At 36.6% G+C, this 27,407-nt stretch overlaps 6 protein-coding genes across 6 annotated transcripts; 4 read left to right on the forward strand and 2 right to left on the reverse strand.

The window, feature by feature from the left end:
* Positions 1–1,962: 1,962 nt before the first annotated feature.
* Positions 1,963–3,450, forward strand: PKNH_1411500 (meiosis-specific nuclear structural protein 1, putative; the record flags this gene model as incomplete). Its single annotated transcript, XM_002261968.1, has 1 exon — positions 1,963–3,450. The coding sequence occupies one exon, from the start codon at positions 1,963–1,965 to the stop codon at positions 3,448–3,450; it is 1,488 nt and encodes a 495-aa protein (XP_002262004.1).
* Positions 3,451–4,340: 890 nt separating this feature from the next.
* Positions 4,341–5,915, reverse strand: PKNH_1411600 (uncharacterized protein; the record flags this gene model as incomplete). Its single annotated transcript, XM_002261969.1, has 1 exon — positions 4,341–5,915. The coding sequence occupies one exon, from the start codon at positions 5,913–5,915 to the stop codon at positions 4,341–4,343; it is 1,575 nt and encodes a 524-aa protein (XP_002262005.1).
* A 1,066-nt stretch (positions 5,916–6,981) lies between these two features.
* On the forward strand, positions 6,982–8,320 carry PKNH_1411700 (ATP synthase subunit gamma, mitochondrial, putative; the record flags this gene model as incomplete). The annotated part of the gene is made up of 3 exons (XM_002261970.1): positions 6,982–7,776; positions 7,981–8,070; positions 8,267–8,320. 3 exons carry the CDS (start codon positions 6,982–6,984, stop codon positions 8,318–8,320), a joined length of 939 nt encoding a protein of 312 aa, XP_002262006.1.
* Positions 8,321–10,321: 2,001 nt separating this feature from the next.
* Positions 10,322–11,698, forward strand: PKNH_1411800 (AP-1 complex subunit mu-1, putative; the record flags this gene model as incomplete). The annotated part of the gene is made up of 1 exon (XM_002261971.1): positions 10,322–11,698. One exon carries the CDS (start codon positions 10,322–10,324, stop codon positions 11,696–11,698), a length of 1,377 nt encoding a protein of 458 aa, XP_002262007.1.
* Positions 11,699–13,115: 1,417 nt separating this feature from the next.
* PKNH_1411900 (26S protease regulatory subunit 7, putative) lies at positions 13,116–14,594 on the reverse strand (the record flags this gene model as incomplete). The annotated part of the gene is made up of 2 exons (XM_002261972.2): positions 13,116–14,309; positions 14,526–14,594. 2 exons carry the CDS (start codon positions 14,592–14,594, stop codon positions 13,116–13,118), a joined length of 1,263 nt encoding a protein of 420 aa, XP_002262008.2.
* A 3,621-nt stretch (positions 14,595–18,215) lies between these two features.
* On the forward strand, positions 18,216–19,829 carry PKNH_1412000 (conserved Plasmodium protein, unknown function; the record flags this gene model as incomplete). Its single annotated transcript, XM_002261973.1, has 1 exon — positions 18,216–19,829. One exon carries the CDS (start codon positions 18,216–18,218, stop codon positions 19,827–19,829), a length of 1,614 nt encoding a protein of 537 aa, XP_002262009.1.
* Between the last annotated feature and the right edge of the window lie 7,578 nt (positions 19,830–27,407).

Here is a 27,407-nt window from a genome sequence, read left to right on the forward strand (position 1 = left end):
TTTTCATAACACAGCGAAGTTTTCCGGGCTTACCACAGATCGCATAAACAGTCACAACGTCTTAAGTTTTTTTTTTTTTTTTTTTTTTTTGCTTCACTTTGGTATACCGCGTTTTATTTCGTGAGCTTGTTGTTGCGCTGTTTTTTTGATATTCCATTTTGTTATTTTATTTATCCATTCTGCTACATTGTTATTATTTATTATTTTATTTTATTTCATTTTTTTTTCATATTGCTATATTATTTTATATATTTTTTCCCCCCGTTGTGCCCATTTTGCAACAATTTGCGCGTGCCCCCGGAACTTGAGTACCCGCCTCCGAAATTTCGAAGCGTCCACGAATGGGTACATTTAAGGAGGAAACGTGCCTCGCGTGTAGAATAAAAAAAATGAACTTAATATGCGTTATGTGAGGGTATTTTGAGACATCCGAATTAAAAATACGATATCTACCCTAATGCAGACATATGCACCAAAGGGGAAAAAACAGATCCGTAATTTGATCTGATGCCACTCCGTAAATACTGACAAGAAGAAAAGCTGTTCTGTCGTTCTTAAAAGCTGTGTGAAAAAGATCAATGTTATTCTCTTACTCAAAATGTTAGACTTTTTTTTTTTTTTTTTAAATAAGGGCTTAGAGTATAAAGCTTGAAATTTCTCTTTTGTCACACTCCTACATAGATGCGGCACGTTATCACGTTTACCCAACTCCGTAATGAAGATATGTAACCACCATTTTGTGATTAACTGTTGAGGGAAAGTAATTCGCCAAAAATGGTGAAGAAAAATAGCACACAGGAAAAATGGACATTGGGTACAGCTCATAAAATTAATCTCGCATTTCACCCCACCCCTGTATGGACGGAGGGCCCCACACACTTTTATACGCCCGTGATAGGAAATAAAGCAAAATGAAACAATGATTGAATGGAAAAGGGAGCATAGAGCATAATCGCACATATATTTTTCTTTATAAAATCCTGTATGGTTTTACCTTTATATTTTGTTCACCATCCCACGTACTTCAAATGTGTATAGACACATATACCCCCCTGACCTCTCAGCGATGTTGATTGGAGATATTCCAATGGCAATAATAATGTTGGAGAGTCTACATACATGTGTGTATATATGTTTGCTTCATGCATAAAGGAAAAATGGCAATTTTTTCTGTAATGAGATATGCATATACAACGCTACATCCGTGTGTGTGTGCATTTGGGAGAGCACGCGTATGTTTTATACCCATTTAGACTTCCTCATTTTTCCATTTTAAGGCTTTCAAAAGAAGCGATGTAAAAGTTAATCGGTGCTCCACTTTAAAGGGGCGGAGAGTTATCCCTACACTTTGCAAAAAAGAGAAAAAAAAAAAAAAAAAAAAAGACAAACAAACAAAAAAACATATATGTAAGCAATAAAGGAGAGCACAGAAATAACAAAACGGATGAAAAAAAAAAAAAAAAAAAAAAAAACACACATTTAAAGTGTAAAATTATTCTCATCTCGTAAAAACATAATAATAATTAATTCACATTTTTTAGAAGCTCTTGTAATAATGCCAAGCATCGACTTCGAAATGTTTTCTACGAATATTCTTAAATCCCAGTAGGGGGAGACAAAAAAAAAAAAAAAAAAAAAAGGAAATTCCCTTTTTCGACAAACTCGCTTTTCTTATCATTTCGTAATTGCACCAACAGTCTACGGTTTCGATTAGGAGACCGACAGAGCCCTTCTCGACTCATGCTCCCACATTTGGCATAGTTACGGCTAATTGTTGACCCCGACAGTGACAAGAGCATATTACCTTTGATATTTCTGGGTGAAAAATAGAGTACCCACTTCTTTGCAAAATTGCCCATTATTGCATCAGTAGATGTCAAGGATTTGCAGGAATCCCCTAGGCGTATGACACCCACGCATCCACCCACCCCCCAGTAATCTTATTTTCATAAACACAATTAAATGAAACGATACAATGAAAAGACAATTAACGCGAGGATCCAGAGAGAGCAAAAGAATGAATACGCTCGAGAAAGGATACAGAACGATTTGAAATTAGACACGTATAGCAAAATACAGGGAATATCCATTGACAAAGCTGACGCAGCGCAAACGAAGAATCAAAAAGAGGATTCATTTAAGAGAGAAAACGAAACGGAAGAAAGCCAACTTCAGAAAAAAGGAAATACTTCCAATGGGGGAGATGAGCAGGAATATTTCACATCACTACAATTTGACAGCGAGAAAATTAAAGAAAATCGATTGAGACAATGCGAGTTATTAAATGAAAAACAAAAAAAAGAGAAAGAAATAGCAGATGAAGCACTGAGACAAAAAGCCATAGAACAAACATTACAAAATGACGAAGGATATAAACAATTAAAAGGAAAATTAGAAGAAATAGCTACGTTAAAAATAAGGGAAAACCAAATCCGTGATGCGAAATACTGCAAAATAAAGGAAGCAGATGATGAAAAAAAAAGAATTGAAAAACAAAGAGAAGATTTACTCAAAAAAGAAGAATTGGAAGAAGAAGAAAAGAAGAAAAAAAATTATGAGAAAGTCATGGAAACTAAAATGGAATTACAACAACAAATACAAGAAAATCTGAACAAGAAGAAAAACAAATTTTATGGAACTGCACAAGAAAGAAGCAACATCGAAAATGTAGTCAAAAATTACAATGAAGAAGAAAAAAAAAAAAAGGAAGAAGAACTGTTAAAGCAGAAAAAGTTGCTGAAGGAATTTCAAGAACAAATTGAATTGAAAAATAAAAAAAAACAACTTGAAAAGAAAAAAGAATTAGAAGAGGAACTAAAAAATCAAGAATATATTAAACAGAAAGAAGAAAAAATTAAAAATCTACAAAAAAAAAAGCAAGAAAAATCTCTAGAAAAACAAAGAGTTGTCAACGAATTGGCACATAAAGAATATCTCATAAGTAAAGAAAAAGAAACTCTCGACGAACTGCTAAATAAAGTATACATTGAAGAACACGACTTTAAGGAAAAACAAAAAGAAATTAAGGAAAATGAAAAAAAATTACAACTCAAAAATGAAATGATAAAACAACTCGAAATTGACATCCAATTAAAGGAACAAAAAAGACAGAAGGAAAAAGAAGAAGACGAAAAAAGAAAAATTGAAATACTTGAAGAAAAAAAAAAATTAGATAAAATTGATCAATACACTGATAAAAAAAGGAAAGAAAAATTATTACAATATAGGAAAGAAATATACGAAACCTTCCAACAGAAAAAGGAAGCAGTCAAAGACGAACGTATACAGGAAGAAATCGAAAAAAACAAACTTCTGGAGGAACAAAAGGAGTACGAGGAACTCATAAACAAGGAGAAGATGAAGCTCCTTCAGAAATACAGCAAAGACATTTTGCAAAATCTGCCTGAGGATGTCTATGACAGCTTGAAAAAAAAAAACATCATTACGTAGGGGGCTGTCTAGTGAGCAGATCATCCTGGTGACTTACACACCTGGAGATTACCCTTCACAGGGGTGACCACAATGCGCGATTTAAAAAATTGCGAATGCACGAAAAAAAAGGGGGGCGAATTTCCTCATGAAGGATAACGCATCAGAAATGAGGCGTCAATAATGGGGGGTTAAAATGTGGAGGGTTAAAATATGGGAGCCAACAAATCACAAATAAGCACCTACATGTGAGAACTCTCTTAACACACAAAAAAAAAAAAAAAAAAAAAAAAAAAAAAACAACGTGGAGGCGAAGGGACATAGCACGTCTTTTCCCGCTGTGCGTGCTCTTTACCCCATGTATATGAGACAAGAATTAAGTCTTTCCATCCTAACATGCCGTAAAACAAATGCTTAACATGTACGATTCTTATGCAATGTATAGTGATTTTTTCCCTCAATTATGCTATACACCCTGCATGCATCATAGAAATAAATTATGAAAAAAAAAAAAAAAAAAAAAAAAAAAAACTAACACAATGGGAGGATAGCCAATCGATTAAAGAGACACCTAATCGGAATATATGCAAGGGGAGTGATCTTCTTCCTTTCTTCTCCGCAACGGTACGATCGAGCCCTTTTTGCAACTTCACACACATTTGAAAAAATCTTCATTCACCAGGGTGAAGGAGTGAAGTTGCCACATCAAACAGATGAGCGTCTACCCAGGTGGGTCCATTGGATGAACCTTACATGAATGATACAATCACGTTTGGATAAATAAAATTTTTCATTTTTTCTTATTCTATGTTATGTTACTTTACGATTTCCAACGTCTGATGTTTCATTACCACAGGAACGTTTTTATTAGGCTTGACGAATGCGACCTCACAACCTATCTTCCTTCCTCGCTACTGTATCAAGTTCAGCGTGCCGTCAAGCGCCCAGGTGGCCATGAGATCCTGGTTAGTGTGATGGAGCACTCCGAGGGCGTCCTCCTCTAAGACCTTGAGCTGCGTCTCAAGTTTGCCGGTGTTATAATTAAAACAATAAAGGTACTGGTTTTCCGCCAAACAGTAGACATATTTAGAATTAGGGGAGAGGCACGCAGAGACAAAGTGCACAGGGTTCTCCTCCACCTTGTCTGCTAAATAAGTATAAGTCTTAATAATTTGTCCTTTAAAATTCATAAGGTAACAATAGGGTGATTTAGAGCATACTAGGATAAGTTCGTCTAGCGTTTTTGTTAACAACGTGATGGTATGGATAGAGGGGAAAATTATATTATCCTTTATATTGTAATATACATAAAATGAAGTAATACACTCACAGGTTTTCTGATTATATATAAATATCTTCCCTTCTTCTGTGCCACATATAACTCTAGAATTATCTAAAGAGTACGCACATGAGTGGACAACAGTAGAGTGTTTTCTAAACTCTTTTAAACATTTCAAAGATTTTAATCCAAAAATTTTAACAGAAAGATCATATGAAGATGTTAAGATTTGTGTTTGATCATTATTAAAATGAATAGATGTCACTGCGTTTGTGTGTGCATTAATAGATCTTAAGCAAGAACCCGTTTTTATTTTCCATATTTTGATTAGCCCCTTAGAATCTCCACTAATTAAAATTTCGTCATCCTTACTAATGCATAAAGCAACAATTGGATTGTCATGCATCATGATGTTATTATCAGACTGGTAAGTTAAATCGCTGTTTAACTGCCCAGTTAGCCAACTCCATACTTCTATGAATCCATCAGACGAACCCGTAATTAAATAATCGTGGGTGTATGAACATATACAACATTCTACATTTGATTCTTTTCCAAAACTTATAGTTTTGAGAATTCTCTCTGGGTACACATCTATACCTTTGGATTCGTTTTTCTCTAAATTTCTAAAGATATCAAAATTGTCATTGTCTTTATTTTTTTTTATAAGATTATGATGATTTTGCCATTTTAATGCCATACCTAATAGGGCCAACAATCTAGACGGTGCACATGAAGTTACTTCATTGTTAATCATCATGCATATATTATTCCTTCTTTCTTCTTTTGTTATGCCATCATAGAGAACATTTTTATTAACATGTTTACTGTTCATGGTGATAAGATCTTCCAATTTTTGATATTTTTCTCCATACATCTTTTTCATTTTTTTAAATATAATGCATTCATTCATTATCTTTTCGGCTAGCTCATTTTCCTTATATTCTATAAGTTCACATATTAACTGTTCATACAGATTTATGAGTGTTTCGTCAGATAGCTCGATTGTTGTTATACTGTAGAGCACATTTTTCCAGTCACCTTTGTGTATGTCTCTTATCAACATTTCCACGTTGCTTACTGCGTTCAGTTTTACATTGCTTTCTTCCTGCAAAACGTAAAAGGATCTCATTAAGTTATTTTCTTTCAAGTATTGTAGGATCAGACGTATGACGTCTGGGGCTGCCACGTTCAGAGTGTTCGCCATCTTGCGCTTAAACTGGGGGTTGTCTGCGTCTTCCCCCCTCCTTTTATATCCTTTCCGCTTCTTTGACGTACTTCCACTTAGGCCACAGCGCCTTGGCTTTGCCCCTCTCTAACGTGGGGAAACTGGAAGATAGATAAGCTGTAAAAAGAACAAAATAGTAATCTCTCAAAGTGGCAAGTTAGAGAACTAACCGAATGCACAAAAGGACCGACTTTTTCTCCCTCTTCGTGACGTTATCAGGGGAAAGGCCGCTAATCTTTTTTTTACTTTTTTCCCTCGCGAGGTGAGTCGTCCTGTTTGGAAGTATCTTCTCTGGGTCAGTTTGTGCTCGACATTTGGCCTTCTTTTTTTTTTTTTTTTTTTTTTTTTGCTCTAAAGAGTGTACATAAATAGCGGTTACTAATACGTGCTGATATGCCTCTGCCTCCCCGCTCGGGTATTCTTTTTTTTTTTTTTTCTTTCACTTTATATATTTCCCTCCACCGGTATACTTACTGCACCAGGGGAATAATAGTAACAACGAGGAATTCCTTCAGTCACGTAAGTCAAGTTATCGTGAGGGGAGATAAGATGTTCACATTTGGTTTTTTTTTTCCCCCCGTGTGAGAAGGATTACGCAGGCAAAACCTTGCCAATTAGGGGAAAAAAAAAAAATTAACCGTGATGAACGCGCAGTGACCGGCCTTTATATGTGCACTTCAATAAAAGTTTTAGCACACAAAATGGTACTGTCAACACTCCCAATTCATGTACGCAGCCTAAGAACAACTCCCTTTCAACGACGTCGCCTTTTTTCCGCCTAGGCTTTTGCCAAGAAGGATCTCTGAGCAACACACAGCTGGGTAACCCCTCAAACACAGGAGAGGTAAAAAGAAAAAAAAAAAAATGCATTTTATGAAACAGCCACAACACGACTTCTAGCGCTTAGCAAGGTTAAAAGAGTGAAAAGCTTAGCTTGAATGAGTGAGGGGCTTATCGAAGGTTTGCCCCATCACGAAGTTTAGTGGTACACGAACACTAAAAACCACCGCGTGACGTTCACCCCTGTGTAAGAGAATAAAAAAAAATGGCATGGAACAACACACTGCTAATTCGCGCAGAACAATGCGCACTGAACAACCTGAGCATAATGGCGAAAAGAAACTTCGCAAGCGACAACCTTAGATCCCTGTCGCTCCGGATGAAGTCAATCAAGTCCATCCAGAAAATCACGAAAGCAATGAAAATGGTTGCCGCGTCCAAATTTAAAGGGGACCAAAGAAGGTTAGAAAATTGCAAACACTTTTCCACCCCACTAACAGATATATTTAACAGATTAAACAAACAAGAAATGCACAAAAAAAATGAAGACCTTGCAATAATCGCCATCTCATCAGATAAAGGACTATGCGGTAGTGTCAATTCTTCCGTCTCTAGAGTTTGCAAAAAATTATTGGAAAATGAACAAGTAGATAACGAGCTAGTCAATAACATAGCTCCCAATAAAATCTACTTGTATGGTATAGGAGAAAAAATCAGATCAGCTTTAAATAGATTGCATGGAGATAAATTTGAAGCCATCTACAATGAGTACAATAAAATTCCGATCAATTTTCTCACATGTGCATATATTGCCGAACGTATAATAAAAAAGAACCACAGTAATTTGCTCATTGTTTATAATAATTTCAAGTCAGCCATATCTTTTGATACGAAAATATTAAGCGTTTTTTCGGAGAAGCAACTTAAAAAAATGAACAAAAAGGAGCTAGCCACTTTCGAGTTTGAGCCAGAACTTGATCATATTTTCAAGGACATTTATGAATTCTACTTTGCCTCCCTCATTTATAATTGCATCATAGAAAATTTGGCCGCTGAGCAGGTAATGAAATACGTGCATGGGGTGGGGAGAAATCGCAACGCGCTCCATATGTAGGAAAAATTATAGGGGGATAATCTAATCCAATCAGTTACAAATGGCCCCTCCCCCATACCACTTGCCTCGCTTAGTACACATACATACGAAGATTGTACAATCTCCACATTTAATTCGATTCATTTTGCTTACCCACTTCCTCTTATGCAGTCCGCCCGAATGACAGCTATGGACAACGCCTCCTCGAGTGCTACCGAAATGCTAGACGCCCTTTCCCTGAGGTATAACAGGGCGAGACAGGTAAAAGGGGGAAAGCAGAAAAAATATGTGAAGAAAAAAATAAACAATAAATTCAACGAATTGGTGGCTGACCAATCCACGATCTGACAAACCTTGGATCAGCAGATTCGTCCACCACTTTGGTCGTTGTTTTCGTCGTCCAATTCGTGTGATCCCCATTTACACACCCATCCTCGCCCCTTTCTCCCATTCGCAGTCTAAAATTACGTTGGAGCTTATCGAAATTATATCCGGTGCGAACGCCCTGTAGTGTGCTCGTAATGAAGACAGCGATCTGCTCATACGTGAAGCGTAATCATGCACTCTCTCTTGGAATGAGCCATTTGTCTCAGTGCAGACCTATTACCTCACAGTTACGCGAATGTAATACCATGCATACATTGCCCTGTGTGCATCACCCCGTTTGTAGAGGATATATTTTTTTTCATTTTCCACCACGCGCCCACACGGGGATACGTGCGTGAGAAAAAAGGACACACCAAAATGGAAACAAAAAAACAAATGCATAAAAGTGTTTTCCGTTTTGATATGTTTTTTTTTTCATTTTTTTTTTTTTTTTTTTTTAAATAACTTCTGTTAACTGTTGCTAGTTAGAAGCCCAAGTGGTTTTACATATAAATGTACATACACATTGCACACTTTTTGTCTAAATAATTTTTTTGCTCTTCCGCCAGGGGAGGGTATCCCTTCGTGTATTTACGACGGCAACTCTGCGACGCTGTCCCAGCAATGTTAGTGGTCCGTTGTGAAGTTAACAAAAAAGGTAAAGAGGAAGGGATAAGAAAAATCTGATTCAATGGTAACATACCTATGGAAGTACTGCGAATTTGATACTTCAATTTGGACATAAGCTTGTGCTGTACTTCCAAAGGCACAATGTAACAGACACCTAAAGGTGCTGTGTGCGTTCAGGTAAACATACCACACGATTAGATCATTGCATGGTGTATTGTTTTAAGATTTCTCCTCATGTAATATTTAAGGGAAAACACTCTTTTCCTTCTTTGCAAATCATCTCTTTTTCGTATTTCCACAAAAAGGGTAATTCATCTTTTTTTTTTTTTTTTTTTTTTTTTTTTTTTTTTGCAAAAACGTGGAACAGAAATTAAGCAAATTGAAAGAAAAAAAAAAAAAAGGTGAATTAGAATAAACAAGTGATACGTAAAAGGTTTTTTCCCCAAACGGATAAGCTACACTTTTACTTGAGTTTATATACAATAAGTGCTGCGCATAGTTTATATGTACACGAACAGGCGGCCGCTTCCACGTGGGAGTACAGTGGAAGGAGAAAATCCGCAGTTCACACATTGCGCATTTCAGCTTACAAAAATGAGTGCAAGGTGAATAATCCAGGCGTTTTTTCTTTTTTTTTTTTTTTTTTTTTTTTTTTTTTTCCTCACCTTCCATTTCCGCTCAGAAGATAGCAAATTATCACCCGAGCTGCGTATGCCCACAAATATATGTACCATAAGCAGCACGTATACCTCCCTCCACTTTGTGTGAACGCATATTCGTGTACAGTCGGGGCATTCATAAGAACACAGGATCGTTCCGACGAGCCGTTTGGGCGATAGTCTTTTTGAAGCAGTTCTCCCCCATTGTTTACGAGATCACTTTTTTGTTTTTCCACTTTGGGATTATTTCCCATCAGGCGAACTAGCTCTTAGTGGTCACCCCGTTCTTCGTCATACATTATCAAAAACGCCATTTAAAAGAAGCAAAATTTTGGGTGATTTTCCCACTCTTCAAATTATTTAATTGCAGCTGCCATGCGAGTTGGTCCTCATTGTGTAGCTTAGCGGCATTTTTTCCCTCCAACCGCCGCGTATGTTTTTTATTTTTTTTTTTTTCCCGTGCTGGGAAGTGATGAAGTAGTAGGTTGTTTACACGGCAATCACAGCGGAATTCAGGGAAGCTCAGCGCAAAATTCCGTCCATATCTCCTCCACGAAGCACGTAACCAAGAAGGGCAATATTTTCGCTGGTCGAAAAGTCCTCCCCCGCAATTACCGTATGGCACAACTGCTCAGATGCGCTAGGGCGGTGTTGAGAGAAGATTTGGAAGGAAAAAAAAAAAAAAAAAAAACAAGTCGACAAGAAAGGGAGAAAAGTAGGAGGACCTTTCATCGCATAGAGGGAATAAGTCTCTTTGAGTAGGAGAGGGGAACCCCCTCCCCCCCCTTCTGTAGCACCTTCCTCTGAATCCCTTGCTCCTTTTTTTCCTAGTTTTCCCCGTACACACACCTATAAAAATGGCATGCATAAGCGCTATTTTCATTATTGACATGAAGGGGAAGGTAATAATCAACAGGAACTACCGAGGCGAAGTGAACCTGAATCTGACAGAAGTATTTTACAATTGCGTAATCGATCAGGAAGACAATTTGATAAAGCCCATATTCCACGTCAACGGACTGACCTACTGCTGGGTGGCATATAACAATATATACATCTTGGCGGTAACGAGAAAAAACAGTAATGCCACATTGATCATCACATTTCTGTACAAACTAATTCAAGTACTGAAGGATTATTTTAAAGTGTTGGAAGAAGAAAGTATAAAGGACAATTTTGTAATTACCTATGAATTGCTGGACGAAATGATTGACAATGGATTCCCCCAACTGAGTGAAGTGAAAATATTAAGGGAATATATAAAAAATAAAGCCCATCAGTTAACAGTGAAAAATATAAAAATTCCATCAGCCATTACCAATTCCGTATCTTGGAGGAATGAAGGCATAAAATACAAAAAAAACGAAATATTTTTGGATGTCATTGAAAGTTTAAACATAATAATCTCGTCCAATGGTACTGTCCTGAGGAGTGAAATTCTTGGGTGCCTAAAAATGAAGTCATACTTATCGGGTATGCCCGAATTAAAGTTAGGATTAAATGATAAACTTTTGTTTAATAAAAATGTAAACAATTTTAGCAGTACAAATAGTGGCGGTACTGGAAATGCGGGAAGTGGGGTTACGAATTCTAACTCGTCTAATGTTGCTAATGTAAATACACAGACGGGTAGAACCAAGTTGGTGGAATTAGAAGACATGAAATTTCATCAGTGTGTTCGTCTTTCCAAATTTGAAAATGACCGAACCATTTCTTTTATCCCTCCAGATGGTATATTCAATTTGATGACATATCGTTTAAGTACACACGTAAAACCGCTCTTCTGGCTTGACATTAACATTTCTAAAAAATCACTAACTAAAATAGAGTATGTAGTGAAAGCTAAATCTCAGTTCAAAAATAAAAGCATTGCAAATAATGTGGAATTTCATTTGCCTGTCCCGGCTGATGTAGATTCTCCACATTTTCAAACCTATATAGGAACTGTAAAATATTACCCAGATAAAGATATCCTTATATGGAAAATAAAACAATTCCAGGGACAAAAAGAATACATTATGAATGCCCAGTTTGGATTACCTTCCATTGTGTCCAATGAAAATAAGGACGTATATTACAAGAGGCCTGTAAATGTCAAGTTCGAAATACCTTATTTCACCGTTTCAGGCATTACAGTACGATATCTGAAAATTATTGAGAAAAGCGGCTATCAGGCTTTGCCCTGGGTCAGATACATCACGCAGAACGGCGATTATCAGGTTAGAATTTCCTGATGTCCCTTTGAGAGAACATTTGAAATATCAGCGGTAAATTCTGTAGGAATGTTTTTTCTTCCCATTTTTGTTGCCCTTTTTTGTTTCCTCTATTTTGCTTTTCCTATTTTGGTTTCCTTTTTTTTTTTTTTTTTTTTTTTTTTTTTTTTTGCCCAAGTGTGAGTGAGGGTGGATAACCCATTCGTAACCTGAACAAGTGCGTATACTTTTCGCCTTGCCAGATTCCCTTCGCTGCATTATCAGTTGTGATTGATATCCCCTTGGATGGCGTAAAAATGTCTGGGCTAAAAGGGGGGAAGCAGCGAGGGGAACATCCCATGAGAAGGAGGGATCCTCCCCCCCAACGTTCGCACGACGAGTGTGTAATGTCATGTGTAACTCCGTATTGCATTTCAACGCAGTGCCTTTTTGTAAATTCCCCATGTCCACATACGATGTGTATATGTGAGCACACCAGTAAAAATTTCATCAGATGGAAAAGGCATATTCAATTTAATAACAGGAAGGTACACTTTTTTTTTTTTTTTTTTTTTTTTTTTGCGCACATTACACTCATTCAATCCCCCCATCCGCAACACAGAATAAAATTTTTCCAGTGATCAAATCTGTTTGTTATTTCGTTTATTGCTACCCATTCGAACTGGTTAATGTATATATGTTTTTTCCTAGTCACTCATATGTAAACATGACAGCTCCAAGTGGCCTCTTTTTTTTTTCTTCCCCCCCTCACTGTTAAGACGGGCTCATTCGTTGGAAAAAAGAAAAGAAAGAAAAAAAAAAACAGTGCATATTCGCCATAAGGAACCAATTTTTTCTGGTACCAAGTTTTATTTTATTTTTCTGTGGAAATATTTTATAAAATGATCTCTCTTCTTTCCTTCGGAGGGGCTATCGCACAGAGTAGACACGCTGGAGGGTTACAGGAGAATCTATTGAAGAGCGCCCCGTTTTGCGGATCACTTGATCAGCGTCACCCCGTCTGTTACGTTGCAGTTCCCCACGAATAGGACAAAGTCGCTAAAACTATATTATGCACTATAAAAAATCAAAGTCTTTAAAATTTTCACGCTTAATGCAATGCGTATAGGTAAGAAGGAGTATAGTGTGGGAAAAAGAAAAAAAAAAAAATGCGTACATCTGTATGGGGAAGAGAGGCAAATATTCGCTTTATACGATTGGCATGCACGCCCATATATCGCTAGGAAAAAAAAAAAAAAAGAACAACACCCGCGTCATCTACCCCATGCGAGACTTCTACTCCAACGCACATGTCGAAATACTGGCGCGTTAACTGGCAATTTTTTTTTTGTTGCCTAACTTTTACAACTCGCCTCTTGCACCGTCCATGTGCACCCCTACATGGCATCGATCTGTGTAAACCTCGAAGCCAAGGTGGCGAGCAGTACGTGTGAATCCCCTAATTGTACACCATATATTTTCCCGTGGCCGAGAATTGTTTGCAACCATGTATGACTTTGTTTATTGCAAGCAGAAGGTCCTTCTCGGTGATGGTTTTTCTTCTGGCTCTGATAGCAAACATGCCTGCTTCTGTGCAGACACTTCTAATGTCGGAACCGGTGCTGTTGGGGCATAGTCTAGCCAGAAGCTCAAATCTAACATCTCTACTCATATTCATAGTATTTGCGTGAATCTTAAAAATGTGGGTTCTGCCTTCAAGGTCAGGTAAACTGAATTCTATCTTTCTATCGATTCTACCAGGTCTAACTAATGCACTATCTAAGGTGTCGGGCCTGTTCGTAGCCATTAGTACCTTGATATTACCTCGGTTATCGAATCCATCTAGCTGATTTACAATTTCTAACATGGTTCTTTGTACTTCATGATCCCCATGTGCACTTTCGTCTCCTCTGGAACCTCCTATTGCATCTACTTCATCAATAAATAGGATACATGCCTTTTTCGACTTAGCCATTTGAAATAATTCTCTCACCATTCTAGCACCTTCACCTACATATTTCTGCACAAGTTCGGAACCAATAACACATATGAAACAGGCATCTGTTCGATTGGCGATAGCTCTAGCGGTTAGGGTTTTACCCGTACCTGGGGGACCATACAGTAGAACCCCCTTGGGTGGATCTATTCCTAATGTTACAAATCTTTCTGGTTGTAGCAAAGGCATTTCTACCACTTCTCTTAACCTTTCTAACTGTTCTTTGCACCCACCAATATCGTTGTAAGTAATATCAGGCTTCTCTTCCACCGTCATCATAGTGACTGTAGGATCTATCTTTGGAGGTAGCAAAATTTGAATTTTGTATTTAGTTCTATCTACCCCTACTCTCATTCCTTCTTCTATATCACTTGGTGCAACCTTATCTCCTAATCCTACCACAAATTTCGCTATTTGTTTAACGTTAATAATGTACTTTGTTTGATCTGTGTCACCATTGATGATTTTTGTACATCTAGCTACTTGCAGTGGCTGTTCTTCATTCAGCATCTGTTTATCTAACTGCAGATCCCATTGGTTCGGTAGACATAAACCCGTGTCACTTTCTCTCACTCCGCAGAGCTTGTTAATGTTAGATACTAACCCGCTTATGTCGGATTCAACTTTCTTGATGGTCGTTGAATACGGTCCAGATCCCTGCAGTGGATATCATGCATAGGAGGGGGTTGGAATGTTTGAGGGAGGTTATCATCATGCACCTTCACATTGAATCATGCTGATTCGTGATTGGGAAAAGGTGTAAGGCAGTGTAAGTGGTTGACACACTAGGCAGTCACAGAATTATCGTAGGCCTGCAGAGATGGCGAAGTCGGAGGATAAATTCTTTCCACTTTGTGCTCTGCTTTTTCTTACGTAAGATTTCAGGATGTTTATATCTTCATCATCCAAAGGTTTGGACTGTGTGGGTGCGTCCTCATCCATTGTTGATTCAGCAGGGACATACACAGAGCGCGGAAGGTACGAATTCTACTTAAGTAGCAAATCGTGTCAGTTCTTTGAAGCGTTTTGGAATATTCCTTTTTTTTTTTTTTTTTTTTTTTTTTCTTATCAAAGTTATAAATAAGTTTTTTTTATTTTATTTTTTCTTACAATATTCCTTACTATTTGTTGATTTGGATCCATTCGATGGGACTGTATACCAGTGAACGCCGAACTGGAATGTATATTTTTATCTTATTCTCTTTAGCAAATCGCGAGCAAATAATACGTACACGTGGCACAAATGACATGTCCGGATTCGCCCTGCCTCACATACACGCCATGCCACACGAAGCAGTTAAGCGGTTCATGGAAACCTTTAGCCGAAGGCAAATGATATTTTTTCTTTGCGCACACGGAAAGGTAAACTTGCCAACAAGATGATTAAACTGAAAAAAAGGGATATCCTTCGTACAAGGAGAAGTCTGCTTAATTTGTGTAAACTTGTACAAACTGATAAAGAGCGGAAAAAAGTGAAATCAATTAGAAAAATTATTTTCTTTACCGTGTTTGGTGCCACTTTCACTGCCGCTTTTTTTTTTTTTTTTTTTTTTTTTTTTTTTTTTTTTTGTTCCAATTTGTATTTATGACTACTTGCATTGTTTTAAAAATTAAGGGGGACAAAAAGTAAATCATTCATTTGGTGTTCCATATGAAGAGGGGGGGAGGAAAAAATAAAATAATTGTAAACACCGGGTGGTAATAGCAGGTGTGTTGAACTGCAAATTTTAAATCACAAACTGCAAATTACGAATTACAAGTGAGTTTACACCGTTTTGGTTCATTTGAAATTTTTTTTTTTTTTTTTTTTTATTCCTTTATGATGGGAATAATCGATGTAATGGCAAAGGAGAAGGGAACAGCTGACACTGCAGGAACTGAGGTGTACACATATAAGTGTCTGTATGGCTCGGAAAGAAACGCATACAGGGTAGGGGGTGATATGCCAACGTATACACCCCTACTTTCCATCATGCACGAATGTGTACAAGGAGAAAACATCCCCACTCCGTAAAATCTCATGTAGTCACTCCAAAGCTTATTCGAAAAAAATTCGTTGCATGCCATGGAAAACTATCGTTGGAGTCCAATTATACAGAAGTAGTGAAAAGGAGAACTCAACAGGTTAGTTCTGGTCGTAGCATTCCCCCCCTGCATTTAATGACCCCACAGAAGCATTACTAATTGGTATTTGTAACCAACATACTCTCAGCAATCTGCACGCGTGGCCATTTCGAAAGGAAAAAGGAAGTTTGCAACGATGTATTCTTATGGAAATGGACACACAAATGAGCATATATGCTACTCCCTGGAAACTGCACAATTTTTTGGCTAATGACCTCCCACATATACACAAACATGGGGAACAATTCATTTATTGTATTCTCAGGAAAAAAAGAAAAAAAAATGGTTAAGGGACTTTCATTTATATTTTCTTCTGTGACAATTTTTGCTCTGTTTTAATTTTACGACATGCTCCTATCACAGCGCCTTTCCGGGACAGTATTCCTTTAAGTGTGTCACTCATCTCACAACGAAGTAGGATTTTTTGTTTCTCTCCACTAAAACATATGTCCACTTTTAAAACATGTAAGAAGAAGGAAATCTATGTACTGTACAGGATATTCTTACCTGAATAGGAAATTTTATTTTGTACAGAACGGAAAGGAGAAAATGAAAACACGTGCGATAAAGGGACCTCCTTTGGGCACCTCATCTCAGGGGGCGTTTATTTTATGACTCTCTTCATTTGTTCCTTGTTTGCGCCCACAGTAATAGCCGCACCGTACGGTTCGAAGCATTCCTTCTGGTCACAACAGCGAAGCAAAGGAGAGAAAGAAGAAGGGCGCACATCACGCATCTCACATTACTATGATGTGGGGAACCCTTATTTACATGCATTAAAAAATGGAACATCTAGGAAGAATCCCCTAGTTCGATAAGCATGTACGCAGTAAATAAACCAAACGACAATATGTTCATATGTAATTAGAGTTTATACATATGAGGAGCATGTAGGGGAGGCTGAACGTATGTTCCAAAAATGTTAATTCAGAGTGCTTGCAAAAAGTATAAGTGAGGATGCCAACGCTTCAATTTGCCAACTTCGAAATGTCTGAGAAAATTACGAATCTTATTACATGCAGGGGTTGGGCTATTCACCAGACCACCGTAGAAAACTGTTTTCCCCCTATTGTGTACGGTATGTCTTGTCTTTTCGCTTAACCTTAGAAGAAGGTGATTTCTTTTATTTTATTTACTCTACAACAGAGCAATGAAAATTTTTTTTTAGCGCATCAAATGGACATGCATACTTTGCAACATTTTGATTAAAATATAATGTTGATTGCTGCAGGTCCGTATGCATTATATAGTATATGACGTATTACATTTTAATTTGTGCGTTTTTTAGAGCTTTATAATTTTTTTTTTTTTTTTTTTTGTTATCTCCCGTTACGTTAGATATGTGAGACGGCTGATTGTTAAACTTCAGTACCTGTTTTATGGACTTAGGGAATGTTGAGAGCAGCATGGCAGCACGTCGTCCGTCCGTTCGTTTGTTTGCTTATCCATCGTTAGTTTATTACTCCTTTTTTTACCCCTTTGTGCCCATTCCATTACTTTAATTAACTTTTTTTACTTCATTTATTTATTTTATTTTATGAATTTCTTTTTTTTTTTTTTAATCTTCATTGGCGTCCTTCATCGCACAATTATTATCCATCAGTCCGCATGTAGTATTGAAATGTATGTAAAAAAAAAAAAACGTCGGAACAAGTACCCCTGGGCGCGTAAATTTTGCCCTTGCGAACATGGCATGGAAATAAGGGAATGAAGAAAACAGCGGAGTGTAGTAATATTGCGAGTATTTTATTTTGCCTATACAGTAAAAGATATTGAGGCGTGTACATTTTTGTGCATATGAGGTTACGTAAGAAATTTGTATGTAATAATATATTAATATATTAATATATATTTATGTAGATATATATTTTTGCACATACGAATTTTTTTTTTTAAAAAATTCACCGCGTTTTTTTTTTTTTTTTTTTTTTTTTTTTTTTTCATTTTTCAGCGACATAAACAGGAAAAAAATTCCGTTTGATCGTTTTTTTTGTATGCGCCTTTTTCCCATTTTCTGAACAAATATGACCATAGGAAAATTAAGTTTGTAAAAAATATCATATGTGTGATGGAGATAGCATATAATGCGTATACGTAAATATAAACATAAATATACACGTATACATACGAACATTTACGTAGGTATAATTATATGCGCGTACCATTGTACCCCTTGCATACCTTCAAAAATGACATACTCTTAACTGTTTCGCGCTTCCCCCATCATCCCCTGCGCGGACTTTCATTTCGACGAAATCGAGAACGGGGACTTTGACAAATCTAAGCAGCGTCATTGTAGTTGAGCTGAGCAGTTAACCCATTTTAAGCGAGCAAAAAGGGGAGAGAAAACTGAGAAGGAAAAAGTAGGAGGGAAAGAAAGAAGGAAGAAAAGGGGGTGGGATAGAAATAAAAAGAAAGAAAGAGGAAACAAAAGTTAAAATGATAGTTAACCATGACAACCATGATAAGGAGTATAGCGCAGAAATTTCTGAGGAGAAGAGAGAGGACGAATCCTGTCAAATAAGTGAATCGGCTTTATGTCCTCGCAACCGCGATAATGGAGGGGCAGGTCTTTTAGGAACCATTCATAATGGCGAAGAATTGCATGACGGGAGGAAAAATTTTGTAGGGGAAAAGTGCAATATGTTTGGTGAGGGAAGGAGTCAACATGTGGAAGATATCAACAGTGATAATTCTCAGGAAGAATCGAAAAAAAACGAAAGGGAACAAGCCCAGAGGAGTGACACCAATGAGGATTCGGGAAATAGTGACAGGAGGAAGGTAACCCCAAATGAACTGAGCAAACAGGAGTACTGCGAGGGGGCGGTTGACCGAACCCAGGCATGTGGAGCCGTGCAAAGTGACAAGCGGTTCATCAGTGATTATACAATCAAAGGGGACAGCGGGGGAGGGGCAGAGAGTGAACTCCAAATTGAGGTGGCTCATGTACCACGGAGCGACGCAGCGGGTGCTGTAGAAATCGAGGAGGACGATTTACAGGAAGAAACGGAGGATGGATCCTTAAGCGGCACACTCTATGGATCTATAGTTGGTTCCTTAAATAGTTCCCAAGTCGGCTCCCATAACGATGTCCTGAGCAGTTCTTTAAGAAATAATCCAGATGGTGGCGAGGACGAAACTGTGGAAGCTGTCGTGGCAAAGGAAGAAATGATCAACATTACCGGGCTTTATCACAGGGGCATAAACAAAATAGAGGCAGTCATCGCCCTGTATAAATACTACAGGAACAACTTCAATCAGCGGTTCAGGGAGCAAATGAACAAGTATAACCCGCTTATCTACTTCTACAGTAACAACAACTTTGAAAATCACATCAGTGTGGATTATATCAACTATAGGGACAAAATGAATGCAATAAAGACGGAAAGACTGTCGAGGCTGGTGTTGTATATAGAGGACATAAACAAAATAAAACAAGCTCTGAAGGTTAAGCAACATAACGAATTAAAATTAGAGGATGATGGGAAGAAGGAGTATTTTTACGATGCCAATGAAGACATAGAGGACTTCTTCATTTTTGATAATACCGTTTCTTATCTGAATAATGATGTTGAAAGCATATTTTCCGAAGGGGAAAATTCTTCATTTTTGAAGGATGATGCAAGCATAGATAATTTTTTGGAGGAGCAGAAAAATAAAACCGGGGACGAGTATAATATGCTAAATTTATTTAATCGTTTTTCTTTGAAAAATTATTATATGTTCGATATTAATAAAAATTTGTGTGCGATATATGCGCGCACACCTATGATAATTAAGAGGTTTGCGGAAAAAATCAACTCTTACAGTAACGCAGAGAAGCCGGACGCTGATTTGGATGACACAGAGCAGGATGGAGGAAACTTTCCAGGTGAACGTGGAATTGAAGAAAATGGTAATTACTATCCTGCTGCTCGTTCTCGTGAAAATAATCAAAATTTGGATGCTTACATTCAATTTCATTGCGAGAAGTGGCAGGAGAATATGTACGACATAGTTGAAGTAAATAGCCTGGAATTTGATTTTAATCGTTTAAGGTGTAACATAATGTAAATATGTTTTCCCCTTTGGGATAGTGCCAAATGTGTGTTTGCGGATGTAGGCGAAGGTGTATTTTTCTTTTTCTTCTTCGTTGTCCTAGATTTATGAAGGTGTTTTATATGGACAGAAGCGTAGTTGAATTATGGAGCACATACAGTGCTGCAGCATAGTATTGTAGTAACTGCGAGCTTACCCCTTATCCGAAAAGTAAGGGGTTATTTCTTTTTTTTTTTCCACCCTTTGTTTTTTAGCACAGGGGAATTTTGCATATATGGAATATGTAGAATTTGCCGTTTTTAATTTCCTCAGTTTTTTTGTTTTTTTTTTTTTTTGTTTAATTGGTTTATCTGAGGAAGCGGAAAATTGTAGCAGTATCGTTTTTTTTTTTTTTTTTTTTTTTTATCTATTTTAATTTTTAGCTATTTGGCTGCTCGATTTATTAGCTATGCATGATCATATTGTTTTTCCGAACCATTTAGCTCCCTGGCCACCCTTTACCATCCTTTTTTTTTCGTATAACTACCAATAAACTTTACACATATCAGGGGAATTAAATTTAACAGGAAGGGAGAAAATGATCACAATGGTTAAGAGCGAACACCCTTAATCGGGATGTTCAGCATGTACGGTGTCTGCAGGGGAGGGGGGAACTGCGGAGCCATTGCGGCGCATAGTGGTCCCCCTTTTATAACCTTTGCTATTAATGTAAGTTAACGCGTCGTTATGATGAATTCTTTTTGTGTATCCTACAGGGGAATGTAGGGTGTGTGTGTGTGTGTGTATGGATAAAGTTAGGGGAGAATGAACGTAGATTTTTTGGTGTGCCATCCCAATTGGCTTCATATTCTGCAATGTACATTTTCCATCATTGTTGTTTTTTTTTTATTGCATTTGTACTTGTGGGAATATATTCCGTATGTTAAATGCAGGAGTTTCTTCTATGAAATGAATTTATGTCATTTCCTGAGGGGGAAAATCGTGGAACATAAAAATTTCCCTTAACATTTTATACAAATTTTTTTTTTTACATGCGACATTTATCTTCTCCATGCACCAGGAAGTACATTTTAAATTTGATTTGATTTGTTTTGATTTGATTTGATTTTTTTTTTTTTTTTTTCTATTTGATAACCGTGTTATTCTCTTTAAAAGTTTTTTTTTTTTTCGTTAAAATTTTTTTTTTTTTTTCGTTAAAAGTTTTTTTTTTTTTTTCGTTAAAAGTTTTTTTTTTTTTCCTTATGGATAACCGTGTCCTTCTTGGGGTATAGAGAAAATATAAGTATGGTTCATAATAAAAAATATATCACATATATTTTCAGTGATATCTGCTCAGCGGCAAGGCATGTGGATCTTGATGTGAACATTCAACGGTTCGATTCCTCCGGAAGCGAATCTTTGGGGAGTTGGAAGTTCATAGATATAGAAAAGAAACACGCCAAACCCGACCCACTGGCACTCTCCTCCGGGGAAAGGTTTACACCACCACCAACATTTATTATTCATATATATATTGTATATAAATATATATAAAAGGTTTACACCACCAACAACATTTATTATTCATATATATTGTATATAAATATATATAAAAGGTTTACACCACCAACAACATTTATTATTTATATATATATTTTGTATATAAATATATATAAAAGGTTTACACCACCAACAACATTTATTATTCATATATTTTGTATATAAATATATATAAAAGGTTTACACCATCACCACCACCAACATTTATTATTCATATATATATATTTTGTATATAAATATATATAAAAGGTTTATACCACCATCACCAACAACATTTATTATTCATATATATATATTTTGTATATAAATATATATAAAAGGTTTATACCACCAACAACATTTATTATTCATATATATTGTATATAAATATATATAAGAGGTTTACACCTCCAACAACATTTATTATTCATATATATTGTATATAAATATATATAAGAGGTTTACACCTCCAACAACATTTATTATTATATATATATATTGTATATAAATATATATAAAAGGTTTACACCACCAACAACATTTATTATTCACATATATTGTATATAAATATATATAAAAGGTTTACACCACCAACAACATTTATTATTCATATATATTGTATATAAATATATATAAAAGGTTTACACCACCATCACCAACATTTATTATTCATATATATATTGTATATAAATATATATAGAAGGTTTACACCACCACCAACATTTATTATTCATATATATATTGTATATAAATATATATAAAAGGTTTACACCACCAACAACATTTATTATTCATATATATATTGTATATAAATATATATAGAAGGTTTACACCACCAACAACATTTATTATTCATATATATTGTATATAAATATATATAAAAGGTTTACACCACCAACAACATTATTATTCATATATATATTGTATAAAGAAATATATATAAGAGGTTTACACCACCACCAACAACATTTATTATTCATATATATATATTGTATATAAATATATACACTTTTGTATATATAGAGAAAAAATATGTTTCTACCATTTTTTTTCCCTTAAGGGAAGGAGTAGTAAGGGACAAAATAATCTCTTCTTAAGGGAAAGTAAGGAAAAAGTAAAAAGGGGTCAGAATAATCACTTCTTAGAGGGGAAGGTAAGGAAGTTATCTGTTCTTAAAGGAGTAAGGAGGAAGGGCAAAATAATCTCCTTTTAGAGAACGATAAGGAGTAGTAAGGCAAAATAATCTCTTCCTAGAGGAAGAAGTAATCTCTTCTTAGAGGGGAAGGTAAAAAGTAGTAAGGGGCAAAATAATCTTCTCTTAGAGGAAAGTAAAGAGTAGTAGAGCAAAATAATCTATTTTTAAAGGAAGGGATAAAGAAAAAAAAAAGGAGGGGGAGCAAAATAATCTCTTCTTAAGGGAAGGGAGAAAGAAAATAGAAAGGGGGGGCAAAATAATCTCTTCTTAGAGGGGAAGGTAAAGAGAAGGATATAGAGAGGGCAAAATAATCCCTTCTCAAAGGAAGAAAGAAGTAATCTCCTCTTAAGGAAAAGGAGGGGGGTAAAATAACATCTTCTGAAAGGAAGGTAAAGAGTAGTGAGGCAAAATAATCTCTTCTTAGAGGGGGAAGGATAAGGAATGGTAAGGCAAAATAATCTCTTCTTAGAGGAAGGTAAGGAGTAGTAGAACGAAATAATCGCTTCTTAGAAGAAGGTAGAAAGAAGTAATCTCTTATTAAGGGTAAGGAAGGGGACAAAATAATCTCTTCTTAAAGGGGAAGGTAAGGAAAAAGTGAAAGGGGGGACAGAATAATCTCTTCTTAAGGGAAGGTGAGAATTAAGGAAGGGAGCAATATAATCTCTTCTTAGAGGTGAAGGTAAGGAAGTTATCTGTTTTTAAAGGAGAAAGGAAGGAAGTCAACATAATCGCTCCTTAGGGGAAGGAAGAAAGAAAATAAAAAGAGGGGGGGAAAAATAATCTCTTCTTATAGGGGAAGGTAAGGAAGGAAATAAAAGTGGGATAAAATAATCTCTTCTCAAGGGAAGGTAAGGAAAGGAGAAGGAGGAACAGAATAATCTCTTCTTAGAGGGGAAGGTAAGAAGGGTGCAGGTTTTAGGTAATCTCTTCCTAGAGGGAAGGATAAGGAGTAGTAGTAGGGCAAAATAATCACTTCTTAGAGGGGAAGGTAAGGAAGTTATCTCTTCGTAGTGGGAGAAGTAGTAAGGCAGAATAATCTCTTCTTAGAGGGGAAGGGTAAGGAGTAGTAAGGGACAAAATAATCTCCTCTTAGAGGAAGGGAGAAAGAAAATAAAAGAGAGGGGGCAAAATAATCTCTTCTTAGAGGTAGATAAGGAGTAAAAAGTAGTTGGGCAAAATAATCTCTTCTTAAAGGGGAAGGTAAAAAGTAGTAAGGGGACAAAATAATCTCCTCTTAAGGGGAAAGTAAGGATTAAGGAGGGCAGAATAATCTCTTCTTAGAGGGGACGGTAAGGAGTAGTAGAGCAGAATAATCTCTTCTTAAGCTAAGGAGAAGGGGGCAAAATAATTTCTTCTTAGAGTGGAAAGTAAGGAGTAGTAAGGGCAAAATAATCTCCTCTTAAGGTAAGGAGTAGTAAGGGACAAAATAATCTCTTCTTAGAAGAAGGTAACGATTAAGGGAGGAAAAATAATCTCTTCTTAGAGGGGAAGGTAAGAAGTAGTAAGGGTCAAAGTAATCTCTTCTTAAGTGAAGGATAAGGAGTATTAAGGCAAAGTAATCTCCTCCCTGAGGAAGGTGAGGGAAGAAAAAGTGAGGACAACATAATCTCTTTTGAGTGGAAGGATAAGGAGTAGTAAGGGCAAAATAATCTCTTCTTAGAGGGAGGTAAGAAGGGTTCAGGGTTTAGATAATCTCTTCTTAGAGGAAGGGAGAAAGAGAATAAAAGAAGGGGACAAAATAATATCTTCCTACAGGTAGGGAGTAGTAAGGCAAAATAATCTCTTCTTAGAGGGGAAGGAAAGGAGAAAAGAAGGAAAGGACAAAATAATCTCTTCTTAGAGGGGAAGGTAAGGAGAAAGTAAAAGGCAAAATAATCTCCTCTTAGAGGGGGAAGGTAAGGATTAAGGAAGGGACAAAATAATCTCTTCTTACAGGAAGGTAAAGAGTAGTAAGGGCAAAATAATCTCTTCTTAGAGTTAGGTAAGGAGTAAGGCAAAATAATCTCCTCTTAGTGGAAGGTAAGGAAGGAAGGCAAAATAATCTCTTCCTAGAAGGGAAGGATAAGGAGTAGTAAGGCAAAATAATCTCTTTTTAGAGGGAGGTTGGAAGAAGAAGGAAGGGACAAAAAAACATCTTCTTAGAGAACGGTAAAGTGTAGTTAGGCAAAATAATCTCCTCTTAGAGGGGAAGGTAAGGATTAAGGAAGGGACAAAATAATCTCTTCTTACAGGAAGGTAAAGAGTAGTAAGGGCAAAATAATCTCTTCTTAGAGGAAGGAAGAAAGAAAATAAAAGGGGGGGTGGCAAAATAATCTCTTCTTAGAGGGGAAGGTAAGTAAAAAAGAGAAGGGGACAAAATAATCTCTTCTTAGAGGGGAAGGGAGAAATAAGTTATCTGTTCTTAAAGGAATAAGAAGGAAGGGACAAAATAATCTATTCTTAAAGGTAAGGAGTAGTGAGGCAAAATAATCTCTTCTTAAGGGAAGGAGAGGAATATAGAAGGGGGACAAAGTAATCTTTTCCTAGAGGAAGGTAAGAAGGGTTCAGGGTTTAGGTGATCTCTTTTTAGGTTTAGGGTTCAGGGTTTACGTAATCTCTTCTTAGAGGGGAAGGATAAAGAGTAGTGGAGCAAAATAATCTCTTCTTGGAGTAACGTAGAAGGAAGTAATCTCCTCTTAGAGGAAGGTAAAGAGTAGTAAGGCAAAATAATCTCTTCTTAGAGAACGGTAAGGAGTAGTAGTAGGGCAAAATAATTTTTCTTCTTAGAGGGGAAGGTAAGGAAAAAGTAAAGGGCAAAATAATCTCTTCTTGGAGTAACGTAGAAAGAAGTAATCTCCTCTTAGAGGAAGGTAAAGAGTAGTAAGGCAAAATAATCTCTTCTTAGAGAACGGTAAGGAGTAGTAGTAGGGCAAAATAATTTTTCTTCTTAGAGGGGAAGGTAAGGAAAAAGTAAAGGGCAAAATAATCTCTTCTTAGAGGAACGGTAAGGATTAGTAAGGCAAAATAATTCCTTCTTAAAGGAAGGAATAAGGACAAAATAATCACCTCTTAAGGGAAGGAAGCAGTGGGACAAAATAATCTCTTCTTAGGGGAAGGTAAGAAGGGTTCAGTGTTTAATGTTTAGGGTTTAGGGTTCAGGGTTTAGGGTTTAGGGTTTAGGTAATCTCTTTTTAGAAGGAGGTAAGAAGGGTTCAGGGTTTAGATAATCTCTTCTTAGAGGGGAAGGTAAGGAGAAGGATATAGAGGGAGGCAAAATAATCTCTTCTTACCTAGGGGAAGGTAAGGAAAAAGTCAAAAGGGGACAAAATAATCTCTTGTTAGGGGGAGGTAAGGAGAAAGGAAGGAAGGGACAAAATAATCTCTTCTTAGGGGGGAAGGTAAGGAAAAAGTGAAAGGAAGGAGACAAAACAATCTCCTCTTAATGAAAAAGAAAGGGGCAAAATAATTTTCTCCTAGAGGAAGCGAGAGGGGAAAAATAATCTCTTCTTAAGGGAAAGTAAGGAGAAGGATATAGAGGGGAAGAACAAAATAATCTCTTCTTAGAGGGGAAAGTAAGGAGAAAAGAAGGGGGCAATATAATCTCTTCTTGTATGAAGGAGAAAGAAAAAGTAAAAGGGAACAAAATAATCTCTTTTTAAGGGAAGGTAAGTAGAAAAGGAAGGGACAAAATAATTTCTTCTTAGAGGGGAAAGTAAGGAGTAGTAAGGGACAAAATAATCTCTTCATAGAGAACGGTAAGGAATATAGAGGGGGACAAAATAATCCCTTCTTAGGATAAGGTGAGGAGAAGGAGGAGCAAAATAATTCTTCTTAAGGGAAAGGAGAAAAAGAACAGTCCTTCTTAAGGTGAGGATTAAGAAGGGGGCAAAATAATCTCCTCTTAGAGAACGGTAAGAAGTAGTGAGGCAAAATAATTTCTTCTTAGGGGACGGTAAGGAGTAGTAAGGGCAAAATAATTTCTTCTTAAGGGAAGGAGTAGTAAGGCAAAATAATCTATTCTTATGGGAAGGTAAGTTGTTGTAGGGCGAAATAATCTGTTCTTAGAGGGGAAAGTAAGGAGTAGAAAGAGGGCAAAATAATCTCTTCTTAAGGGAAGGGAGTAGTGAGGCAAAGTAATATTTTTTTAGGGGAAAGTAAGTTGTAGTAAGGCAAAATAATTCTTCTTCTTAGAGGAAGGAAGAAAGAAAATAAAAGGGGGTGTGGCAAAATAATCTCCTCTTAGAGGAAGGAAGAAAGAAAATAAAAGGGGGTGTGGCAAAATAATCTCCTCCTAAGAAAAAGTAAGGAGTAGGTAGGCAAAATAATCCCTTCTTCAGGAGAAAGGAGAGAAAGTAATCTCCTGTTAGGGGAAGGTAAGGAGTATAGTGGCAAAATAATCTCTTCTTAACGGAAGGTAAGGAAGTTATCTGTTTTTAAAGGAGAAAGGAAGGAAGGGGACAAAATAATCTCTTCTTAACGGAAGGTAAGGAAGTTATCTGTTTTTAAAGGAGAAAGGAAGGAAGGGGACAAAATAATCTCTTCTTAAAGGAAGTAGAAGGAGTAGTGGGGGCAAAATAAATCTCTTCTTACAGAGGGGAAGGTAAGGAGTAGTGAGGGCAAAAGAATCTCCTCTTAAGGAGAAGTAAGGAGTAGTAGGGCAAAATAATCTCTTCTTAGAGGGGACGGTAAGGAGAAAGGAAGGGCAAAATAATTTCTTCTTAGAGGGGAAAGGTAAGGAGAAAATAAAAGGAAGGGGGACAAAATAATCTCCTCTTACAGGAAGGGGACGAAGTAATCTCTTCTTAGAGGGGAAGGTGAGGAGTAGTGGGACAAAATAATCTCTTCTTAGAGGGGAAGGATAAGGAGTAGCGTCCCATGTTAATTGCATAAAGGGGGTAAAA

This window comes from Plasmodium knowlesi (assembly GCF_000006355.2).
Source record: "Plasmodium knowlesi strain H genome assembly, chromosome: 14".
Classification (NCBI taxonomy): Eukaryota; Apicomplexa; class Aconoidasida; order Haemosporida; family Plasmodiidae; genus Plasmodium; species Plasmodium knowlesi.